Below are 26,188 nucleotides of genomic sequence, written 5' to 3'. Positions count from 1 at the left end.
GATTGAGAAGCTGATCATGACATTTTCAGAAGTATTGGAGAGTTTGATTATTGCATTTTCAATTACTGGGAAAAGCTGTATATTGATTTTTGAGTTTGTATCTGATCTTTGCTAGCTTTGTAAATGGAGAACCAGAAGAAATGTGCTGAATTCTTAAATATTTGCTGTCTTATGGAAAAGGTTGAATTACAATTCTTTTCTGAATGAGTTACTCTAAATTTTTAAGTCTCCCAAACAATTTGTTCATCACATATAAGGATACAAGTTAGAAAAAAATAACAGCAATAAAGTAAGATGATTCAAAACCGTTTTGTACAAACCAAGAGGAATATATATAAAGACAAAGTAGAAGGTGAAGTTTCAATATTTTATTCAAGTTGGGTTTTTTGTTTTTCATTTTAAGTAGTGTCAAGTACAGCATTTTGGGGGTCTAGTTCCACACAAATTGGAAGACTCTAAAAATGTACCCATTAAATTGCTAAAAAAAAGTGGTAATAAAACAAAAGACCATTTTAAATTCAGAGTGATGCCACTATGTGAGGACAGTTACAAAGACTCTTCCCTGCTTATGGCTCTGTCTTACAAGCTTTTCTATACTTAGTGCAAGGGAAAGGAACCACAACACAAAACAAGTATTATTGACTGAGTCACATCAAACCTTCTCCATACCAAAATTATACAAGGTGAACAATCTAAAGCACTCTGAAGACGGCTGTAGATATCAGATAACTAAATAAGACAAACAGTTAATGAAATATCTGTCTAAAAATATCTTTTTTTCCTGACAGTTTTGCACACTCCATCATGGACTGAAACTCTGATAAATTAATATCCAAAAACTATGCTTCATGAATTAAGAGTTCACGATGGTGGACTGCAATTCTCAGTCACAATTTCTATATCAGTTTTCTGTCCTTATATAGCCACCACTCTGGAACAGGTAATCAGTACCATCATTGTATCCCTTGTAAAGTTGTAATTAGCAGCTGTGATGGGCAACAAGCCTAGAATTAGGATTTTGATTAATGTTTTCTTCTCAAAGACCAACACTTTAAAGCTTAGCTGTCTTTAACCAGGTTTAACATGACTGATACATAACAATACTTGCATCCCAGACATAAAACATTGAAAGGTTCACTAAATTCTGAAGGTAGCTATACTGTAAAGTATTTTCAGATTAGTGATTGTACAATCCTTTTATGCTTCAAATTCCAATCCTAGACCAAGTTTGTGTCCACCCGCATTGACATTCTTGCCATCCAACAAAGCTGACAATGTCAGTTTGATACCTGCGTAACAGAACAAAGAGAGAGAGAAGGTAAATCCTGAAATAGAGATACAGTGCCACATAAGATATGGTGTGTGTATATTTTGCTTCTTTGAATTATTGGCTAGTTATGGTATTTTAATTTGGTTGTATGGAGGTGACTCTTCGTGTAAGGATTTTTCTTTTAAAATAACTTGTAAAATGCCTAAAGCAGTGGATGCATTTCTATCAAAAGAAATAATAATGAACAACGTAGGGCTAAATTCTGCTAGGTTTACTCATCTGGGTGGTACTTTACTCCAAGTCATTCTATTGATTTCAGTTGGACTAATGGCAGAGTAAGGTATTACTTAATGTGAGTGTGAATGACAGAATCAAGCCTATTATGTCTACACAACTTCCTAAAGCACGTTTAGATCTATGTATGAATAGTGCAAAATGCAAAAAAGTTATAAAAATCTGTATCAATCTGGTATTTTGACAGCAGCATCATTGTGCTTCAGTAATGCTGTGATCAGCAGCACTGAAGTTTTCCTCTCTGGGCCAGTGGAACTCAAGCGTGTCATGCTTTGAATCAGAAGAGAGGCTTACAATAGGAGAGCTTCCAGTGACTATGAATGCACTTGCTAAATCAGGTCTTTACATGTACAAAAGGCCTGTTTGTGTGTCTAACCAGTCATTTGAGGTGCTGCATGCCTCTGGCAAATCTGCTCCTCATTGAATGTCAAGAACTTTTGAAAGAAATCCAGGCCTAAAAGGGTCAGTTCTTGAGTTGGCAAGTAGGACAACAATGTTATAAAACCAAATCACTTTTCTCCATGAAAATTCTCTGTTACTTAAAGACTAAAATGTATCTTTCTCAAATTCTGAATTCCTTCTGTCCACACATACCTGGCTTCAAAGTCTGAGTGTATCCTAAACCAATCAGACTGGAGTTGTTCACTTTAGCCTGGGGGGGAAAAAAAACTGTCATTTTAATAATCCGGTATATTTCTTCAAAGTCTTTGCTGTTTAAAAGGTAAGTAGCTTTTTTTTTTTAAAAAAGCTTGAACTATTTCAGATTCCAAATCATGAACAGAATTTGGACCAAATTTTGCCACTACTTACATCTATGCAACTCCACTAAATACTTCCAATATACAAAGATGGTTTTGTTAACCAACTTAATAACTATTGTAATGAGTCATGAATACCACAGAATACTCTTCCACTTCACTTACGTCAATTCTTATATGCCAGTCTGCTGGTAAGACAGCACTTTTTGCTACTTTTCAGAAAGTACAGGTAATCGTGATCTCAAAACGTCTGACTGATGGATAGCAGGCAAAATACAGAGAATGTGTCAAATTCATCCCATGGAATTACATCAAAGATGTATCTGACTCCAAATATTACAACATTTGGAGCTTTCTATCATTACAGACAGTGCATGTAGCAACACTTATAGTTGAGGTTACTCAATTTCCATTATAATAACCTGTTTTCCGTTGCTTATAACGCCACATGTACAGTACTCACAGAGAAAGATGCATCGGGGTCAATCTGATATTTGGCTGCTATTCCAAAGCGAGTGTTGCTATTTCCAGCTGTCCAAGCGAGATTGACAGCAGTTTCCAATTTATCATTCACCTTCTGATAAATGGAGCCTCCAAATTCTGTGCCATCATTCCTGTAATGAGCAGATTAATTTTAAATTGCACAGGAAACTTTAGGTTCTTCATCAGGATCCAGGTAAGTACAAGCTTCATTTAAGAGCTGTGTAGCAACTATATAGAATGAAAACAATGGACCAGATTGATTTTGAGAAGTCATGCATTACTGTTTTGTTTTTTAAACGCTGAATTTCATGAATTGCTTATTATATTTCAATAAACCCATCCATTACCTAAAGAGAAGCCAGGAGAAAAACAGAAATGGGCTCATAACTGTGATGGTTTCCAGTTTCCCCTCCTCAGTGGTTGAAATCTTTGCAGCAAAGTGGGTCCATCAGGCTTGCTTTTATCTATACATCTAAGAAATCTGTTTCCCTAACACAAACACCTCTTTTAGTGCTCATGGAAGGGGCTACAATGACAGTCCTGCAGACTGAACCTCCTGTTTATCCACAGAACACGTGTAACACTGGCAGTGTAATATCCTCCTGCTGCTTCATCAACACGTCTTTGCATAGACATGGAAGTACCATCTCTAAGGGTAAAATGACAGTTCAGTTTCCAGGTCCATGCAATCCTTGCCCTCCCTTCTGCGAATGCAAATTAGTGCCATTTGCAGTAATAGCAGTTTTATCCTGTAGACACTTTTGTATTAAAAACTTATTTCCATTTCGTTCACCTACCAGATGGTAAGAACTTTCAGTTAATACTATCCTGGCTTAAGCAGGCTACATGAGAGGTAAAAATGCTCCAAATTTAAATTTCATTTAAATTTATGAACCCTCTCGGCAAGAGTGGGTTTTTTTAAAAGAGTAAACCATTGTTACTGACGCACAGCTCATGGTAAAAACTGTGTCTGGCTTTTGCATTTTCAGCATAGCTCAATCTGCTGAAAGAGAGTGCAAATATATTGCCCAGAACAGGTAGCACATAGGAAGCTTGCACAAAGTCTGCTTGTTGATCCAATTCTAATCAGTTCATAAACTCCTACACAGCTCTGTCTGGACCTGTACTCACAAAAGCTAGGAAAGTTGTATTTAAGGTGGAAACTCTATCTTGCCCTACCTAATACTTAGATACCATAATTAATATATATGTGTATGTTATTTTATATCACGATTTTGAAAATACTGAAATATCCGCACAGAATATGGCACGCTAGGAATGGAGTTCTAGGTATAAATCAATTTCCTGGATGTTGTGGATTACACATCAGGCCCTTGGTTTTATTCCGACGTGGATTTTTGTTTAAATTTCTTTAAAAATGCAATTTTAAAACCCCCTACATAAAACAAAGTGCCATCAGCTTACCATGGGGTCCAAGTCTTCTTTAGACCTGAAATCATGTCAGAGGACCTATTAACCCACTAGTACCAGGAGTTAACATTTTTGCCTTGTAAATATTACATTTAGTATTTTTTGTGTATTATAGATTGATAATACCAAATGCAAAAATAAATATCCTCTGGTGAATAATTGCTAACTAAGAAATACATTTCCAGGGGGCTATGAAAGGGCAGTGGAGTCTGAGGTATTGTTTAGAAAGGTCTTCCAGCTGTTGCCTTCATTTAAAAAAAAAATCTGTATTTTATAGTAATGGCCCCAAACACAATGTTTTGGACTACTACAGACTACTGTAGTTGAAAGCCATTGTAAGTGTTTGTTTGATGGGATAGCTCATAACTTCTGATAATCTGTAGGGACCAATGCGTACACTTAGGATCCAAGTTCTCTGCTCATGCATTTGCGATTTGCCGGTCATTCCTTTCTGGACTATGTGGATTCAACTGTTCTTTAAGGCAATTTAAGCTTCCTGAATCATACTTTCAGAACCATGGGAAAACTGAACAGAAGCAGGGTTTGAATAAGCAGCTCCTAGAAGGCAGAACAGTTGTTCAAGTTCCAAATGCAAATGGCTTGCAGTAGCCCTGCTACATACAAAATGATTGTTATCAGAAAAGGGTGAGGACAGAACTGAAGATTTTAATTAAATTTTGCCCCCTTTTTTCCATTTGTGCAGAAATGACAAGTGCTTGTGTAGATGGATTATTAGGAATTCCAATTCTGAAACATCTCACGATTAAGGCTATATGAAGTCTGATTAAACACCCTCGCTTTTGTGTTTCATTTCCTTCTGTTTCTGTTCTTGTACATTGTTTGTTTTCTCTCTCTTGGGCCAAGCCATTAGTCTCTATTACAATTTACCTTGCATAAATGGAGAAGTAGCTTTTTATTTTCTCGTGCATGAAGGAAGTGTGTGTAATTGAATATGTTTGCTTCTTTTATTTTTCCAATAAAAATCAGTTACAAAAGTTATACAGTTGAATGCCAAGCCAATTAATTGCTCACAATCTGTTCTTATTCCCTCCAAAACTGAATGAGTGCTAAAGTTTCCCTCTGTCTCCCACGCCCTCACCCACATACAGCAAACAAAGGCCCAGTGCAAAACAGCATCTGAAGTCTTTAAGCAGATCTCTCTCCAATTTCTGGAGGCTCCTACGGAGCCTTCTCAGTAAGTGAAGAGTTCATGCCAATTCCATCATTCTCCCTCTTATTAATTTTGACAACCTCTCCCCTTCATTACTAAACCAGGGAGCAATATACATTAATGCTCATTTTCTGGTACTTACACATTAGTGTGAAGCTGGAATTCATCAGTCTTATAACCAACAGCGAAGTTGCTCTGGGTTACTCTGGATTTAGTCGTCTCAAAAGTCATTTGGTAACCTGCCAACCAACCCTCATAGCCGAACACAAAGGCTCCACGTATTGAAGGTCCAGCAATATCAAAATCCATGTCACAGCCAAGGTTGATGTGTTCCCGTTTATATCCCGTCTTAATTTTAGCATTTTTTTTCCTGAAGGAACAGGGGGAGAAAAAGGGTAGATATGGGGTGGCAACAGAGTTTTATGACAAAAATCATTCATACATAGTGATTTTATCAGTACATTAAAAGAAAAGGAGTACTTGTGGCACCCTAGAGCCTAACAAATTTATTTGAGCATTAACTTTCGTGAGCTGTAGCTTATGCTCAAATAAATTTGTTAGTCTCTAGGGTGCCACAAGTACTCCTTTTCTTTTTGTGAATACAGACTAACACGGCTGCTACTCTGAAACCTATCAATCCATTGTTACTTTTAACAAAACAGAACAATGCCAGAAGACGAAGTACACATACCCAGAGATCTGTGCTTTAAAATTTGTTTCACATTGTACACATAATTTATTTGCAGTTATATGCACATGAAGCAATAAAATTGAAAAAAAAAGTTTGGAATACTGAGCCTTACATACAGATCTTGAAACTAAATTACAGTACATGAAAGTTGCAATGCAAAAAGCATGAAACTCCCATTTACAAACCTAGGATGTACTGAATTTTTTTGCAATTAAAGACTGAGTTATCTAGAATCTACCTAATTGCTTTGTAAACTGGTGTAGGTGAGAGAGAAGACAACTTAGCAGTTTTTATTTAAATATAATTTTAAAAGCTTGTTTCACTGATAGCTCCTAAATGCCTTAAACTGGAAACTTCTGAGAAAACATGAAGCAGAGAGCTTGCTTAGTCAAGTTTCGTAAGCAGACTGCTGTAAATCAACAGAAGTCCTGTTCTGGGTTCTAAATAGGTGGGAACTGTGTCAAGAAAAATCTATTGTTAACCATATAATAACAGACAGCTCCACCATATCTTACTAACTACGCCCCCAATGCAGAAAGATAGCCTTCAACTGGACTACTCATGTGCTCAATGGTACACAGGTGCCTCAGTACCTTCCTGAATCAGGTCCTAAGGCAGAAAGTGTAACCTTTTCCCCATCTTTCTCTTCCCAAAAATATTATTCAACTCTATGGCATTAACAGCAGTTATAATCCCATTTAACAGTGTGTTCACCTTCCAAGATCAATTTCTACAAGATTACAGCTTGACTAAACTCTGCGTTTGGTGGTTCCCTTACAGTCATATTAGGATTTGATTATTAAATATCAAAAGATTTTCATCCTATGTTAATTCTTTGCAATTAAAGACTGATTTATATATGATCGTACCTAATTTGTTTGTAACTTGGTATAGATGAGGAAGAAGATTACTTTGCATTAGACAATTTTTATTTGAATATAATGTTAAAAAACCGTTTAATTGATATTGCCTGACTACCCAAGACTGGAAAACGTCTGAGAAAAACAGGAAGTAAAAAGTTTGTTAATCAAATGACATATGCAGACGGCTGGTTGCCTAACAAATTCATACAAACACTTTCATTCAGTATAATGGGTTTGCAACCCAAGATGGAAGGTCTTCCTGTCACACATCTAGTCTTTCTGTATATAAGTATTAATTTAGGGCATTCATTCTCTTGAAATACTCTATACCTACTTAATTAAGCTCTTACCCACTAAAAATAAGCAAAATGCCCTACTTGCCATCCTGTTCAATTTCTATTAGCAACAATGAATTATCCACAATCCATATAACAGTAAGAGAAGGACACTTCTAATGACTAATGATCACTTGTGGCTAATGGCCTTGGCAACTGCTACGTATCTCTCTGCCTTGATTATCAGATATTTATATCAATAGCATTTTAGTCTCCAAAAATAATGCAAGATATAAAGAATCACAAATTTTCAGAAGTTCAAGTAATCAAACTCCCTGCCCCCTCCCACCTCATAGCTATTCCCATTATTGTACAGCCACCCTGAGCTATTGCAAACATTTTTAATTTGAACATTTCCATTAAACATGAAAATTGGTGGAGGGGGGAAAAGTGTAGCTGTTCCATTAGTAATCTCTCAGGAGAGGTCAGCAGAGCATTGCAATAAGGAGATGCTGGCAACTGAAAAAGTATTTTCCAGTCTTGCCCCAACATTACTCACAGAAATATCTCCTTTTCCATAAACTAGGGTAGTTCTGAGTAGTAGAAATTTTTGAGCCAGTCTATGGAAACAAATGCTCTACCATACCACCCTTCTTTCACAGTGACTATTAACCTTTCAGCTTACTGCTGCTTTGGGGGGCCTTCACACCACAGAGGTCTTCACCCCACAGTGTCATCTGTGTAGCAAATAAGTCTAGTTTTTCAATGGATTAAGTAAAACTCTGAAGACGTTGGAGGAATTTGGGTCTTGTGGCAGCTATGCATCAATCTGCATTTCTAGTGCAGATGTGCTAAATGCATTAGGCACCAAATGCAAACTCAAAAATGCATAATCTTAAATCCACAAAGCCCCTCTTATCCGTCACTCTTACTTAGCATTTCTTTCTTTGCATTTAAAAGAAATTATGCTGTGTCATGCTACCACACCCATTACTGAGGGAGGCTTGTGCAAACAGGGTGGGTCTTGCATCATGATCTGAAAATAGGCTCAAGACCAACACTGCCCCTGGAAAGTTTTATCTTGTGCTCTCTTAACTCAGTCGGTCACAAAGGGAGAGGCATTCTCTCAGAGAGTTAGGTCTTAATCTGTTAAGGATTTTAAAGACTAGTACCAGGACCTAGAACATTAGAATAGAAAGCCAAAAGGAGCATGCTGAGCCCCCCTATACTGTTCTTGTATCTTTCAACATAGAGTTACACCTACAGACAGACCTGCTGCCTGGAGTCACTTGCTCCTTGCTACAGTCTTGTCCAATGCATCTCTCTCTTACACCTCCTTGGGTTTGTTTACATTAAGGGAGCAGATTCTCATTATCTGGTGGACTTACACTCCAGAATTTTTGACTGTCATTTTTAAGATCGTTTCATTCCCTTGAACTTACAAGTTCATTCCATCAACAAACTTAAATTTGGGGGAAATTGTATCAAAAAGTTTCTTCTGCCACTTTACTTGGTCACTTCCCAGAGTCATTCCAAACATATGGCTCATATGTTTTAATCTAATTGAATCTAATTTCAATCTAATTGAAATGTCAAAGTAATGTTCTACTTCAGCTGGGGAGAAAGAAAAAAAAGTCTTTCACTTTAATGGCTTCAAACTTGCCTGTATCACACTTTTATAGAGACTGCACCCTTCCTTCTACTCTCAGGACTTCTTAAACTTTGCATTGCTCAGCTGATGTTCTCTTCTGAGGTCCTCTCTTCTGCAGAAGTGTAGGAGGTGGAAGTCAAAGACTGTCAGCAGCACTCAGCATTGGCCTACCTCTGCTTCCACTGAACTCAGTAGTAAAACTCACGACTGCAATGGGAACAAAGACAGGCCAACACTGAGCGTGTCTGAAATTCCCATTCGTGGTTAATAGGTTCATCCAGGAAGAAAGGGAAAGTAAAAGATGTGTCAAACTCATGTCTTGTGTAATTCTACTGAACCACCTGATTCTGGCCCAGTTTATTCAGATAATTTTTAATGGCCCTCCACAGAGGAATCCCCATTTCAATTATAAGGCAGCTAGTATAATGTCTGGGGAACTGTTGTGAGATAACTGCTGAGGTACAATTTCCCATTCATACATGATTATTTTTAAAATCTGATGATGTAATAATTCATTTTACAACAAAACTTCAGGTTATTATTAGGGCTGTCAAGTGATTAAAAAAATTAATCGCAATGAATCGCACTGTTAAAGAATAACAGAATACCATTTATTTATATGTTTTTGGATGTTTTCTATATTTTCAAATATATGGATTTCAGAATACGTGTACAGTGCTCATTTTATATTATTTTTATGACAAATATTTGCACAGTAAAAAACAAAGGAAATAGTGTTTTTCAATTCACCTAATACAAGTACTGTAGCGCAATCTTTTTAACATGAAAGTTGAACTCACAAATGTAGAATTATTACAAAAATATAACTGCACTCAAAAACAAAACAGTATAAAACTGTAGCTCCTACAAATCCACTCAGTCCTAAGTCTTGTTCACATCACCTGAAAGCGACAACAGGTGTTCGCATGGCACTATCGTAGCCGGCGTCGCAAGATATTTATGTGCCAGATGTGTTAAAAATTCATATGTCCCTTCATGCTTCAGCCACCCTTCCAGAGGACATGCGTCCATGCCGATGATGAGTTCTGCTTGATAGCAATCCCAAGCAGTGCGGACCAATGGATATTCATTTTCATCATCTGAATCAGATGCCACCAGCAGAAGGTTGATTTTCTTTTTTGGTGGTTCAGCTCTGTAGTTTCCATGTCAGAGTGTTGCTCTTTTAAGACGTCTGAAAACATGCTCCACCGCTCATACCTCTCAGATTTTGGAAGGCACTTCAGATTCTTAAACCTTGGGTCGAGTGCGGTCTATCTTTAGAAACCTCACATTGGTACCTTCTTTGCGTTTTGTTAAATCTGCAGTGAAAGTGTTCTTAAAATGAACAACATATGCTGGGTCATCATCCAAGATTGCTATAACATGAAATATATGGCAGAATGTGGGTAAAACAGAGCAGAGGACATATAATTCTTCCACAAGGAGTTCAGTCACAAATTTAATTAATGCATTTTTCTAACAAGCGTCAGCAGCATAGAACCATGTCCCCTGGAATGGTGGCCGAAGCATGAAAGGGCATACAAATGTTTAGCATATCTGGCACTTAAATACCTTGCAATGTCGGCTACAAAAGTGCCACGCGAACGACTGTTCTCACTTTCCAGTGACATTGTAAATAAGAAGTGGGCAGCATTATGTCCCGTAAATGTACACAAACTTGTTTGTCTTAGCGACTGGCTGAACGAGAAGTAGGACTGAGTGGACTTGTAGGCTCTGAAGTTTTACATAGTACTTAAAAAAACCCCAAAAAACAGTTAGTTATGTAACAACAATCTACATTTGTAAGTTTCACTTTCATTATAAGGAGATTGTACTACCGTACTTGTATGAGGTGAATTGAAAAATACTATTTCTTTGTTTATCATTTTTACAGTGCAAATATTTGTAATAAAAATATAAAGTGAGCACTATACACTTTGTATTCTGTGTTGTAATTGAAATCAACATATTTGAAAATGTAGGAAAAAATCCAAAAAATACAATTTCAATTGGTATTCTATTAACAGTGCGATTAATTGCAAATCATTTTTTAATCACGATTAATTTTTTGAGTTAATCGCATGAGTTAACTGCAATTAATCGACAGTCCTACTTATTATGCTATAAAACTAAAACTGAATATACTATCTGCACATGGGATAGCAAGCAATTTGAAAGGTAGAACATGAGGTCTGCAACTTGGGGTGAAATGCCTTGGTCGCTTGCAGTGCCATGTACCACTTTCAGAGGCAAATCTGCATGATATTCTCAATCATCACAACATTTGTTTGTGTGAGGGAGAGAAATCAACCAACAGCTGCCTTGTCCTCCTGGCCCATATAAAATGTCACTGTCCAATCACACCAACCAAAACATTCATCCAATCCCAAACCATGTTACAGCCTGCAAGAATTTAGGCTTTACATCCAGCTTGAAAGAAGAACCCAATTACTGAACTGAGTTATTGGAGCAGGCAGCCAAATGGCTTGCAGTGCTCATTAATCTGAGTACTTCAACTGATTTGTTTAGGGTTTTTCCTGTTCAGATGGTAGCCAAGTGTACATCTTATGATATGAACTGCATTAAGTCACAATGACCAAAACAAAAAAGTGTTTCACCTGACACCAGTTTGGACTATAATTTTCAAATTATTGTACTTAATCCTTTGCTTCTTATAAATGTCAAAAAAAGAATTTTCAATTCCAAGATTTAATAAGATGTGACGTGATTTGATTGTTCAGGGCATACCTGCTATCTGTTCTTATACTTCAGTTTGGAGGGAGTAAAAGAATAAGCCAATATTCAGGAAATAAAAACAAGCAAAATATCCCTTTTTGTTCACCCATGCAAACTTACTCACTTCTTACCCAGTGTTAGGAGAGAACGAGGAGTCAAAGGTCAGCTTCAGTCCATGTGCAAGCTGAACAGAAAAGAAATTCACCAGTTGCATTTATAATTAAAAAGGAGACTGTGATAAGTGAATTGGTAAACTGTGGCTTGTGAGCTAAGAGTTACCTGATCTTCAAGAGTAATCTCTGTGCCTAGTGTGTTGTCGGTGTTCCACTTCTCCGTGAACGTCAAGCCATATTCCCCCCATTTGTATTTTGTTTCCAAACTGCCAGTAACTTTGCTTGTCTCTGAGTTTGCTGACCCTGAGCTTGTAAATTCCTAAAGTAAAGCAAAATAAATAAATAAAAATGCAGAATGTACTGATTACAGTAATTTGGGGGAGTACTCGGCATCACAATGCTTTCCCAAATGCTTTTTCTATATTTGTTTCCTTGTCGTTAATATAAGCATACGCTTGCTCTGACAAAACTGCAAAATAAGAATGCTTCACATTTAAGGAATGCACTGGTGATGGGTGTGTGAATAATTTTCTCTGCTGACATAACACAAAATAAGACACTATTTCAAGTGTTACTATGCAAGATTAAGCCTGTGAAATAAAATAATTTCTCTCTCAAGTCTTCAACTACATCTTTCATCAGGTATTTCAATCAGCTCAAGCAAGCAATCAAATAACAATTAATGCTTATTTTGTAGCATAAGCTACAAAGAGAAAAATGCATCAATTCTTCAGACATTTTTGGGGGGGAAATCACATTTCAGAAGTTCTGACACAGTGAAGAAGAGATGTTGCAAGTCACAGCAGCAGCCAACTGCATGTACACTTTATTTTAAAACAAGTGACGGACAATGCTGCAAAATGGTATTCAGACATAGGTTCCCAGAGAGCAGTGGCTCAATCCTGAACACTTTATTGAAAACCAACTCAAAGTCTGCAGGGGGGGGGGGGGGAGTCGAATCAGCAGCCTTTGCAAGCTGGAGTTCATGCAGTTTTCTATTCATCCTATTCAGCTGGGTAGAGAGGGAAAGACAATCCCCTCATCATCATCTGGGCAGGGAGCCTGACCTACAAAAAGCACAGACAGTAGGAACACAGAGCACTCCTAGGGACCCTTAAGTAATAGGGAAAACTCTGCATTCTTTTAAGGAGAGACTGGGAAAAGGGGTACTCCCTGGGACATCCCTTAGCAGGGGTACTAGGAGGGATGGAGTTTGAGATGAAACTGGAGGGGTGGGAACAGAACTACTCTAATCTTGGGGGCAGGGGGAATTCATGAACATTTTCACAAAATGTTATTCTTTTGCGGGGAGGCAGGGGGAGAGATGAAGTGGCAAATCATCAGATTCATCAAAAAAGGCCATGGAAATTTCAACTAGTGCTGGGGACATGTAGGAGATCCTGGGGTGTGTGAGAAAGAAAGGTGAATAAAATTCCAGAGGGGTTTAGGAGGGACTATTACTCTGTCTTCTGGCTCCCGTTTTTATTGAAGTCCATCGGACACACTCATACTCTCTACAGATTACACATCACAATACAGTTTACATAAGAACAGAAGAGCTGCCATGCTGGGTCAGACCATGGTCCAATCTTGCCCAGAATCCTGTCTGCAACAGTGGTCCACACCAGAACTTCAAGGGGAACACACAGAGCAGGGCAATTATAGAGTGGTCCATCTGTCTTCCAGACCTAGCTTCTGGTAGTCAGAGGTTTAGAGTCACCCTGAGTAAGGGGTTGCATCCCTGGCCATCTTGGCTAATAGCAGTGGATGGACTCCATGAACTTATCCAGTTCTTTAATGAACCCAGTTATACTTTTGGACATCACAACATTCCATGGCAATGAATTCCACAGATTAGTTGTGTGTTGTCTAAAAAAGTACTCGCTCTTATTTGTATTAAACCTGCTGCTGATTAATTTAATCAGGCAACTCTTGGTTTTTGTATTGTGCGAAAAGGTAAACAACACTTCTCTGTTCACTTTCACCACACCATTCATGATTGTATAGACCTCTATCATGTCCCCCCCTTAGTTGTCTCTTTTCTAAGCTGAACAGCCCTAATCGTTTCCTCACATGGAAGCCATTCTATACCCTCAATCATCTTTGTTGCCCTTTTCTGAACCTTTTCCAGTTCCACTATATCCTCTGTAAGATGGCATGACCAGAACTGGACACAGTATTCAATGTGTGAGCATAAAATGGATTTAAAGTGGCATTATAGTATTTTCTGTCTTACTTTCCATCCCTTTCATAATAGTCCCCTCCATACTGTTAGCCTTTTTGACCCTTGCAGCATATTGAGCTGAAGTTTTCAGAGAATATCCACAATGACTCCAAGATCTTTCTTGGGTGATAACAGCTAATTTAGAACCCATCACTGCATATGTACCGCTGGAATTATTTTTTTCCAATGTGCATTACAGTACACCCTTGACATAACACCCTCCATAATAACAAACCTCAGGAATATGAAATCCCAGCCCATTAGGAGTTGTCAGCTGCCCTCTTCCCCCTCCTGTGGGTGGCAGCCTAGTTGGTGGGTGGAGCCCCCCCTTCAGGGACGCTAGTCCCCGGCTCTGCCCCTTCCTCCCACTGTGCACACACCCCTATAGCCGTAGACCTGAGACCCCTCCATGTCCTCCTGCCCCCCACCTGGAGGAGCCCTGATCACCCCAGCCCTGGGCTGGCCAGAGGCCCGAGTGTCCCCCGCACCTCAGCCAGGGCCCCAAGCCCCGCCCTTGGCCGGAGCCCTGAGACCTTCCAGACCAGAGGAGCCCCAGGTCAACTGAAGTCCCAAGCCCCCACCCCACCTGCCAGGAGGTAAACCTCCCCCGCCCCACCACACCCCCCCCCCCACCTGCTCAGAGGAGGCCTGGGGCCAGGCACAGCTGTACCTCTCCTCCCCAGACCCCAAGCCGCTGTGGGAAAAAGCTCTCACTCTCACAAAGAAGCTTTTGATATGCCCCATGCAGGTTCTAGGGCAGCTGAGGAGGCGGTATTTGCTACTCAGCTTCCTGCGTGCCTCAGTAGTCTCTCTGGAGTCCAGGGAGATTACTGATAAACCCGGGGAAGCTGAATAGCACATACCACTTCCTCAGCTTCCCCAGAACCTGCCTGGGGCATAATAAAGCAAAAACTTCCCCCGCTAAACCTGCAACTGGGGGTCCAGTGGCTGCGGCAGTGCCAGGGGAGGCAGAGCCTCCCCGGCCTATTTTACCCGCCGCCCATGGGTGGCAGGACTCTTTTACTGTCTATAATGAACCTCTGGCTATAATGAACAAATGGTGTGGATCCTGACATGTTCATTATAGCGAGGATGTACTGTAGTTTGCACTTTTCAACGCTGAATAGCATCTACCATTTTGTTGCCCAGTCACAGTTTTGTGAGAAATCCTATGTAACTCCGTGCATTCTGCTTTGAACTTAACTATCTTGAATAATTTTGTATCATCTGCAAACCTTACCATTCCCTCCTACCCCATGGCTACTTAGTTCCCTTCGGAGCCTTTGTTAAGGGACCTTGTCAAAGGCTTTCTGAAAATCCAAGACACTATTATCCACTGGATCACCCTTATCCATGTGCTTGCTGACTCCCTCAAAGAATTTTAATAGATTCGTGAGGCATGATTGCCCTTTACAAAAGCCATGCTGATTCTTCCCCAACAAATCATGTTTCTCTGTGGGTCTGAACAATTCTGTTCTTCTCTATAGTTTCTACCAATTTGCCTGGCGTTGAAACAAGGTTCGCTGGCTTGTAATTGCCAAGATCTCCTCTGGAGCCCTTTCTCCAGAATTCTCTTACAGAAGGACGGTGCGTTGTATAGTACAATGTTCTCTAGCAAATATTATGCCATACTACAAGTCTATTCACCAAAATTGCACCCACGAAAAGGGAGGAATTTTTTAAAATGGCAATCAGAGTGGAAATGATAACCTTGAAATTTTAGCAAGTAGGAAAAAAATTAAGTCGTTTTGTAATTTAACTGCTCTCATAAAATGCAAGGTATAACTAGTATTTTATACAAGTGATGCATAACTACTATGTCATACATACCTCATTACAGAAAGATAACTGCAAATCATAGTATAGTCACCTTATAATATAATCCAGAGTGTAAAAAGTGTGAAATTCATACTTTTCCACTTTTAGAAATGGGGACATAATAAACATATAGTTGATAGATACTAATGTTCTCTCTTTCCAAACTCACCAGTCCATTTTCAGATTTTGTTTTCAAATCAAGTTTTATTAATCCAAATCCTAAAAGATGGCAAAAAAACAAGAATTTTACATTAGCTTGAAACAGCAAGATACAAAAACAGCATTTCTGTTTTATCTCTTACAGCTCCCAGCTACATCTCCTTTGAACCATCTGAGAAAATTAGGATTTATATAAGAGTCGGCAGCTGCTCCTATTACTTGTTTGCCAGGACAGATTTTGCCATTTATATTCATATTAGGTAGCATCTTCCTACACTAGTCCTAGTGATTTCAGTGAGCTACTTACACAATGCTAGATTGGAATACCTCTGCTACTACTGAGGAGTACCTTGCTCCACAAATAACCCTATTGACTTCAGTGATACCATGCATAGAGTAAGGTAATGTTCAACATGAGTAACAAGAAGCTCCCTTATTGGTCTTTACCAGCCAGGACGGACATCACTCTAAATCTCAGCTTGTGGGATGCAGTTCCTCCAATACTCAAACTCAGCCAGAAAGCTCAGTCTGAACCCAAATACTATCTGCAAAATACTTTAAAATGTCTTCATCACAGAAAGCACTCAAATTAGCAGTCAAGCTGTCACCAGCTCAAAACAAGTCTGATTAAGACTGGGTGGAAATTTCAGATGAGATTTTTCAATTGGTTGCCACTGGTTTCAGCTCGTTACTAGGTTTTGCAACAGGTCTATTGGTTGACCAGTTCCTGGGATTACTGGTTCTTCATTAATAACCTATAGAGACCACAGTAGCAGAAACCAGGTAATGAGTTCTAATAGAATGTACTGAAATTTCTAGTAGGGAAGAGAGTAAAAATCTTAGGAAGACAGCTTCAGGAGTTGGTTATTCGGTGCTAAAACCTGTGACCCTCCTGGTATTATTTACCATAGCCCTTGGTGAAAACATCTCTGGCAGACTTTCCTAGATCAGCGTAAACAGGTGGAACAGCCATTTTCTGCAAAAACAACAACAGAGATTACACGGTTTAGATTCTAGCAGATAATTTAAGCAAAACTCCTACAGTGCAGCCACTCTCCTTTTTCCAACCATCAGCTCTCCATTAGCTATAGAGCTGGATAAAGTATCGGCAACGATACTGATATTTTCTTTATTGGCCAGTATTAGTCACGGAGGCATATATGCCATGTTGAATCAGAAACGGTCTGCAAAACGAATACAAAAAGGATAATAAAATGTGAAGAAACTTTCTGTGCCTTTGAAGACAATTAAATGCTGTTGCTTTTACAAGAACTGCATGATCTACTTCCTGGTTTTTGTTCTCATTGAAGGTTTCAGAGTAGCAGCCGTGTTAGTCTGTATTCGCAAAAAGAAAAGGAGTACTTGTGGCACCTTAGAGATTGGTTAGTCTCTAAGGTGCCACAAGTACTCCTTTTCTTTTTGTTCTCATTGAAGTTTCTCTTTGTGTTCGCTACTTGCCATTAATCAAGGTGAGTATCACAATCAATCGGGACTGTGAGCAACCCAGGTTTAATTCAGAACATTCCTAACGTGGGCTAACCTCTATAGTCAGTTGCACCAAAATCCCTCCAACTCAGAGGATCTGATTCCAAGCACAGAGTAAGGTAAGCTCCTCTGTTACATAGTCCAACAGGATACAATTCATGCCAGCAAAAAAAAAAAAAAAATCTATGAATGGCTATTCTTTACCCTAAACTTTCTTTTACTTGGTTATCACTGCTGCTCCTGGATCAGATTTTTAAACCTCCTTAGACATTGAACCCTCGTTTCCCTTCTGTTGCCCAGTGGGAAGAAAAACTGAATTCACTGTGCAAAACTGGAATTGAGGGGATTGCATAGGGAGTAGAGTGGCTACGTACAACACACCCAAACAGGCAGCCATTGGCTACCCCTCCATACCAACTAGATACAAAATCAGAGCGCCATGCAAACTCTGAGGCCTTGCCAGGAGATGAGGGAAAATGGAGCCTGGGAGAGGTGACTGTATGAGAAGCTTTGTTTGGCACAGATACCCTGAGAACCATAGGCTTTGGCCCAGATTTTCAAACAGCTCTTCAGGTTGTATGCACTCAGCAGAACTTGCCCCTGCTGGTTTAATACTTACCAGCAAGAAGAAAGAATTCATCACATTTCCCCTTGCTCCCCACACCCACAGAGGTTTGTAGGATATGCCATGCCAGGGGGAAAGAAAACTGCCCCCCCCTTTAAAAAAAAAAACAAAAAATCACCAAGACATGAAGCTGTGAGCCTGACGTGTTTTGTTTCGTTTTTTTGAAGGGGACAGTCGAAGTCAGCAGACCTGAAGTTTTACAGACCTTCTTCCCTCATACAGAAGTTCACTATTCCCCACACATTACAATTTAAAAAAACACAAAATTAATGGTTTCTCCCTGCCTATCAATACCAGACATTGCAGTAGGATTTCATATTCCTAAGATCCTTCTTGGTTTTGTGACTTTAATGACATAATTCCAGTAAAGGAGAGTGCAAATGTGATAAGAGGGAATTTTCTGCCAGGAATAACCAATCCTGACTCAAAACGATGCCTTAATATAAGACCTAAAGCCATAACGAAACAAAAAGACACCAATCCCACGCACACAAGAGGGTGCTGCTTTTACTTTTTTTTTTTTTTGCTTCAGACTTGGATGTAATTTGTTTCCACATGAGCTTCGCCACCCATTAATACCTGGCAGGCACTTTTAAACAGCCACTTAAACCCTCAAGCATTCACTTCAACAAGTTGTTGCCTGCCAAAATAGGATCCTGCTGTTACATAAGTGAAGAATCCCTATCCTAGCGTGTACAAAACAGCCGGGGTAGCGAAATCAAATTGAACTGTCTTCTCAGAATGCACATAAAGTAGTATATAAGGGTGCATAACAGACATATTAAGATCCAGATTCAGTTACCCAGAGTACATTGTATCTGGATACATCAAAAGACCCTTAGAGACACAAAGTGGGTAAGGTAATAGCTTTTATTGGAGCAACTTCTGTTGGTGAGAGAGACAAGCTTTCCACCTCTCTCACCAACATAAGAACGGCCATACTGCGTCAGACCAAAGGTCCATCCAGCCCACTATCCTGTCTACCGACAGTGGCTAATGCCAGGTGCCCCAGAGGGAGTGAACCTAACAGGTAATGATCTAGTGATCTCTCTCCTGCCATCCAGCTCCACCCTCTGACAAACAGGCTAGGAACACCATTCCTTACCCATCCTGGCTAATAGCCATTAATGGACTTAACCTCCATGAATTTATCCAGTTCTCTTTTAAACCCTGTTTAACAGCAGTTGGTCCAATCAAAGATATTACCTCACCCACCATATCTCTTTAATATCCTGGGACCAACACAGCTACAATAAACACACATCAGAAAACCTTTTATTAGTCGGGTGCATCACAAAGTATCTGAGAAATGATAGGCTGACATCAAGCAGTTAAATGGTTAATAAAAAGTTCAGGCCATATTCCAAAAGATTTGAAGCTGCTTACAACATTAGGGCTGAATTTTGCGCTTTTTTTTCCCCCAGCATGAAAGCCGGGATTTAATTCCACTCCCAACAGTGAAAACCATTTTTAAAAGTTGATCAGATGTGATTCTGCAAAAAAATAAAAATAAACAAACAGCTTACAAATCCGTTGATGCTTCTACTTTAAAAAAATTCCTCTGCTCCGCAGACCGCAACATGTCACCAAATTTAAAAACATAGCACAACTATGGCTCTCAGTGCACAGCTCACTTCACAGAAAATAGAGTCAAGGTAGGCCCAGCAACTCCAGAATCCTGGACATATTGAGATGATTCAGACTCAGGACCACTTACAGTTTAGACAATGCTACTTTCCAGTAATAGCAGCCAAATCTCACTAGAATCCAAAAAACCTAGCAGCAGCAAATCACAGTATTAAAAATCCCCACATTTGAAAAGCAGGTAAGGATTGCTGTGAAGGGCAACTCATCTGCTGTCATTGGACAGAAGTCCTAATTGCTCTCAGTACAAGGAGCATTTTAGTATCCATACGCATTTCCAATACACACTTATGAGCACACTGGTTCAGTTGGTTTTCTTAAAATCAAAAGGTTACACTAACTTGTTTTCACCAAGACTGTGTGCTAATATTATTGTTTGAGTTATATAGTTGTCATAATTCTCTTGTATAAAACTCCAGAGTGCCAAATTCTGCTCTCACTTATACCTTGTGCAACTCCACTAACGGTAACGCAGTTACTCTTACACAAAGTATCAGAACGGAGGCAGGCCCCAGAATTCAGTTCTAAGATATTATCCCCAAGAAGCTATCAGCAGGGAGAGTCAGCCATGCTTGTCTGATGAATCAGCTGTGACATGCTGCTCCAATGCAGCAGTTGCCTGTGGTTCTAGGGCAGTGACAGATGCCTAGTCTCCTCTTATGCAATCACTATAATTAAGAAATAATATTGTAATGCTAAATCCATGTCCACTGTAAATCTATTTGTAAGGCAAATCATTTAAGTAACACAGAAAGAGGTGTCTAAAATTGGTGAAAAAACATTCTGTGTATAAGGTGGTAGTTAACCTTGTTGTTGTCAGTGACAAAGAAAAGATAATTATTTCTGTTCAGATTAGCTTGTCAACAGAGGCCTACTGTATTACAGGAGAAAAACAAATCCATCGCATCGTATAAGACTGCAGCATGCTTAACCGGAATAAAGGGCCAGGGACGAAGGACATACCAAGCACATGCCCTCGTCTTTCACCTCTGGAATACCAGGAGGTGAACTCAGACTATGTCACAAGTGAAACTGAATGTGCTGGTCTTATCCCCATCCTGCTGTGTGTATAGATCATAAAACTACTAAGTGACTCAATCCCTGCTCAGAGGAGGCCAAGACTTAAACGGTAGGAAATACTGGGAGTCACTGAGGCACCAATAGCTACATGGGGAAACTCTGAACAGACTGCCTGGCTCACAGTAGAGCTAGTAACCTGAGCACTGAATTCAGAATTGTCAAAAGAGAAAAAAATGGGAAGCTTCCTTTCGAGCAGTGGGGGACAACCTGTGGCCCGTCATGGTAACCCGCTGGCAGGCCACCAGACCACGAGTTTACATTTGCATGGCCAGCCACAGCTCCCAGTGGCCGCGGGTTTGCCATTCCTGGCCAATGGGAGCTGTGGGAAGCGGTAGCCGGCACATCCCTGCGGCCTGCGCTGCTTCCTGCAGTTCCCATTGGCCGGTAACGGCGAACCACAGCCACTGGGAGCTGCGGGCGGTCATGCAAATGTAAACAAACTGTCTGGCGGCCTGCCAGCGGGTTACCCTGATGGGCCACATGTGGCCCACGGGCTACAGGTTGCCCACCACTGCTTTAGAGTGTGCAGCAGCTTCTACTTATTGTAGACAACAGGGGCCAAATTCAACCCTAGTTAAGAAAATTCCACTGAAGTCAAAGTTCCACCTGGGCTAAATCTAGCTCTAAACGTTTCCAAATATTGTGAGGTTGGCAAGTTTTCATTGTATAGCACAATTTTGGGGTCCTGTGTCAGCAGTTACCCAACTACATGCAAACAACCATTTATTTACCTGAGTGTCATACAAAGTGGGGTTTTTTTTACCCAGTAATTTTAAATACGCGTTTTCTAGCAGCCTCCCTTCCCACAGTGAGGCTGAAACTATATAATTAATAATGAGGATACTACCTAGCTATTACATTGAGATCTACTGATGTGGAAACTGAGGCACAGAGGCAAAGCGATTTACCAAAGAACACCCAGCAGGCCAGTGGCAGTGCTGGGAACAGAACCCAGATCTCCTGATCCCAGTCCAGGACTCTAGCCACCAGCCAACATGCCTCTGCTATGATACTGGAACTTTCCCTGCATAGACTATTGGCTTTTCCTTCAGTTTTACTAATATTTCTATGGTGGAAAATATACCACAAATTTAAAAATAAGAAGGAAAAAAACCCATGCAGGACCAAAATTGGTGGGAGTCTATGAGTAAGGATGTCTTGATTTAGACCTCAGTTCAGGCTAATTTTCACTTATAAATTTGAACACATGCAACAATTCTTGGAAATTGTGATCCCTATTGAATTTCAAAGGATTTCCAATTACCATTTCCACATTTTTACAGCATCTTAAAGGCAGACTTTGTGCCATGATATAAGCCAACGATAGATTTCACTGAACTATCTGTACAAACCACATTGTCATTTGTCTCATAATTTGTGATAGTATGTCAATCTCTCTGCATAAGAAGGAAAGCAAATCAAGGACCTCGTCCCTTACAGTCCACAAACCTAAGAAATTTGATTCATTTTCAAAATAGTTGCTAGAAAGTTACAACTTGAAACAATGTTCTGGATTCTTTGGCCATGAGATAATTTACAAATTACTAATAATTTTCAAATAGCATGAGGGATGGTGGGTTTGTCTTACAGAATTACAAAAACAAACCAGACTTCAGGGTCTCAAAAAACTACTCGCAGTTGAAAAAAATAACTAAGCCTGCCCAGGCCGTGTTTTAAAAGAAATTTAAGAGCCTAATACAAAGCCCATTCAAGTCACAATTGCAATCAGCTTTGGATCAGGGCAAAGATTTATGCACATGCTTAACTTTGAACACAAGTCATCCTAGTGAAGTCAAATGTGAAACACGTTAGTCTTTGCAGGACCTGGGCCTAAATGCACATATTTATGAATACTCTGAACTATGGATCAATGGGAAACCAAAGTCCAAATTTTGCCCCAACTTGTAATTTCACTGAAATCAATATACCATAATGACTCAAATATAAGTCCAAAGCCTGCAAGCTGTTCCACACAGGAGGACCACTAAGCCCTTGCAGAGTCAAACTAGCTAAGGTACTTATATGGCACCCATTTCCGTAGTATCTGAGCAATATCCCTGCAATACTCTTGTGAGATAGGGAGATACATTTAACAGATAGGGAACAGAGGCACAGAATTTAGATGACTTTCCCAAGATCACACAGGACGTTTCTGACAGAGCAGGGACTTGAACCTTAGTCCCACACTGAGTTCATGGAACTGTGTGCAGCATAAGGGCCCTATTCTTAGTTTATTTAGCAAATATTATGCATTTTAAACCCTCTCAAACTAGTTACATTATCATCCAAATAAGTAATCTATTTAGTTCTTAAATACTGATGTATTTAACATACTCTAGCGTCTCCTTTGATTAATCAAGCAATGAGCATTTTAAAAAAACCTTTAGCACACATTTACAAGAACAGTTCAATGATGTTTGTGTTTAGGGAATTAAAGAAAGAGGTGATTCTGATCTGAGTTTCATGGGTGTAATACAATTTTAATTAAGACAGTTTTTATTATTATTTATAAAGTTTAAGATAGTAATTAAATAAAAAACAGAGGATACAGTTCTGCTCTCCCCTCTGTGGCAAATAAAGTTAAAAAAGCTGTGAAAGCCGAACAAGTCCCAAGGATCCTATTCTTTGCAAATAAAATCCCACACATTAGCAACTGTTCATGCAAATACATGTTTAGGAAGCAGTGAGCAATTATGTGATCACTGGCAGCACAAGGATGGGAACAGAATTAGGACAGTTAATTAGCTGGCCAGTAAAGTCTGAGTTACCACAACTATATCACCAATGCAGTGCAAACTAACCAGGTACAGAGGGCACAGTAGGCATGGGTAAAGCACTGAAGAAAGGACAGAGCACTCCCTAAACATTCTGGGTCTTCTTATATCCTCTATTACATCCGTGCTGCCTCAAATCAATGGGCCTGACTAGTTAAAATTGAGGGTAATATCTGATCCTTCAGGGTATTTTTGTTTGCTCGTTCCTTTCACATTGTAGAAAAGCATTTACTATATTTAATCTTAAATCGATTTTCTCCTTTATGTTTTTCATCTGCCATGTTCTCAAAATATGTATGTTTGGGCTTTGCAATCTCGCTGCTTAGATTCAGCCGACACCATCCTGCAGGGAAGTCACAATACTGACTTGGGGACATCACTCATGTTGCCATACCCAATTCAGACTCAACTGTTCAATCAGACAAAAGTTGAGGCTGGATGGAAGAAAAAGGAGTACAGAAAACGATGGACCAAATAAATGACTTTGTGTGTAAAGTTGGAGCAGGTGTTGTATTCTAAAAAGAGTTTTCAAAGAGATTCTGACACAATTCATACCAGGGAATAACAAAATTTTCATTTCTGATCCTCACAAGGCAATCTGGAATGCAACACAGAATCAGAACAGTTTTTGTTGGTATCACTATCACTGCTCTTTAGAAAAAGCCTGACTAACTCAACAGCATGGATCCGTTCTACTCCAATTTTATTTTAACTAATGGCCAAAGACAGAAAGTACATGGAGACAGAGCTACTTCACGCCACCAGAAATAGTTCCTCCAGGTCACAGCTGTGACAGGACAGGGTGGGGAAACTCATGGCTGCTGCACAAGGCTGAGCCTTTTCTGAGGATAAAGGAATTCAGTCCCTAGCATTCTCAAACTAGCCCATTGCCCCAGTATTAAAATACAGTTAAAATATAAATAATTTTTTTTTAAATTACAAGTATTTTGGGGGTTGGCGTTTTTGTGTGTTCTTTTAAATATCTCATGCTGAATTTTCCTAACTTCTGGAACTCCACTAAGCCCCTTCATTTATTCACACTTTCCACAAGAATAGGAAGATAATAAGCTGGTTAAAATAAGGCAAATTACTGGCCATCAAAGACTCTGTGCTGAGTCATGCTATCATACAAGACAGCCATATAGGTGGAGACATAGCCAGTGGCCTTTGCTTTATCTGGAAAAGGAAACACACACCTCAGGAAGCGAGGCCATTCAGAAACATGAACACCCTTCAAGGGTTGAAGGACAATTACCTTCAAGACAACTCTCAGATTGATTAGCACCTAGTAACTTACAACTCAATCTAAATCAAAGTGACTGCACAGAGCGTTAATGACAGAATTTTGTCCACTGCATGGAAGTATCCTAGTATAACCAACACTCTGTCACGTTATTGCTCACATTTATATTAACCATATTGCAAGTCATGGCTTAAAGGATCAAAAGCCATCTGATATCAAAGGTTATCATCTAGACATTGGTTTCAGAAAAAGGTTATATATAGTTGTATATTTAAACTGTTAGAAAAAATATTTTTATTTTGCCTCCACATACATTTTAAAACATGCAAATCTTAGCTGCTATGGAATTTCCTCATATCATTCCTGAGACAAACTGAAGCAGTTCACATTTCAGGATCCTGCAGTTTTAACAGCCTGATGGATAAACAGCAAGCGGTATTTTTTATCACCGTCAAGCCTCAAAAAATAGGCATGAAAAGGGCATTAAGGTCATTCAGAGGGCATGGAAGGGGGGGGAGGGGGAGAAGAGGAAAATACTGGACGTTTTAGAGCCCAAAATCCAATCAAGAACAGTTATAAACGCAGTATAGATAATGAACAATAAAATCTTGCTAATGGAGAAGTTAGGATTTGTAGGCACTATATTTATAGCCCTATCATCCTGGCTGTGAAAACAATGTATATATTGCATCAGCTAGCTCAGCCCTGCACTGAGATGTAACCAGCCCAAGCCTAGTTATTCCCCAGGAAGCCGACTTACATTTTCTTGGCGGGGCCTGCACAATGATAATGCATCGAGGTGAACCACAGCGCTGAGCGTGCCTTCCCCAGAGAGAAGGTCACCTCCTGCCGGGGGCTACGGGGTGGGGAAGGAAGCTGCCGACACCCTCCTGCAAACCCCTCCCTCTCCGCCTCTGAGCCGGCGGGCAGGCTCCCGGCTGGCAAACCGAGGGCGCCGCCTAAAACCGGCGCCAGCTCCCCAGGCTGAGTGCACCAGCCCCGACGGTGACTGGGGGGCGACCGGCTGAGTCCTGCGGGAGCCAGGGCAGCTGGTGCGCGGGCCAGGCTCCCCTCCCGGGAGCCCCTCCCCGGCAAGGGCCTGGCTTTCCGCTGCCGACTGCGCGACCGATGGCACCGGGCTTTCGCACGGCACCACCCGGCCCTGCCCCGTCCACCCTGCCTGCCTGCCCCTGCGGGCGGCAGCCGCCGCCGCCGCCGCCTCGCTCGCCCGCCTCCGCCCGGTTACCTCCGCAGCCCCGCCGCGGGACGGGAGGCGGCTGCGGAGCGGCTCCGCCGCCGGCCCACGCGCTTACCTTGCTCGCCGGGCTCTGCGGCGGCGGCGGCGGCGGGGCTGAGTGACAGCGGGCGGGAAAGGGGCGGCCCTTGCCTGGCAGGAGGCC

General features: G+C 40.4%; 1 protein-coding gene across 3 annotated transcripts; it reads right to left on the bottom strand.

Annotated features, from left to right (window-relative positions):
- Window positions 1-353: 353 nt before the first annotated feature.
- On the bottom strand, window positions 354-26,188 carry VDAC1 (voltage dependent anion channel 1). 3 transcript variants are annotated; one of them, XM_084635899.1, is made up of 9 exons: window positions 26,102-26,188; window positions 16,844-16,913; window positions 15,948-15,997; window positions 11,903-12,055; window positions 11,755-11,807; window positions 5,550-5,777; window positions 2,786-2,936; window positions 2,159-2,216; window positions 354-1,289 (listed from the first exon to the last, which is right to left on the bottom strand). In XM_084635899.1, the coding sequence occupies exons 2-9, from the start codon at window positions 16,908-16,910 to the stop codon at window positions 1,198-1,200; spliced, it is 852 nt and encodes a 283-aa protein (XP_084492025.1). In that variant the 5' UTR covers window positions 16,911-16,913; window positions 26,102-26,188; the 3' UTR covers window positions 354-1,197. The 3 variants fall into 3 exon arrangements, with proteins under 3 accessions (XP_084492025.1, XP_084492024.1, XP_084492026.1); XM_084635898.1 differs by lacking the exon at window positions 26,102-26,188 and adding an exon at window positions 25,549-25,668; XM_084635900.1 differs by lacking the exons at window positions 11,755-11,807; window positions 15,948-15,997; window positions 16,844-16,913; window positions 26,102-26,188 and having other exon boundaries at window positions 11,903-12,033.

The sequence above is a fragment of the Lepidochelys olivacea genome (assembly GCF_965140295.1).
Source record: "Lepidochelys olivacea isolate rLepOli2 genome assembly, chromosome: 8".
NCBI classification, from domain to species: domain Eukaryota; kingdom Metazoa; phylum Chordata; order Testudines; family Cheloniidae; genus Lepidochelys; species Lepidochelys olivacea.
Note: the sequence above shows the minus strand (reverse complement) of the source record. Positions and strands in the feature narration are given on the sequence as shown.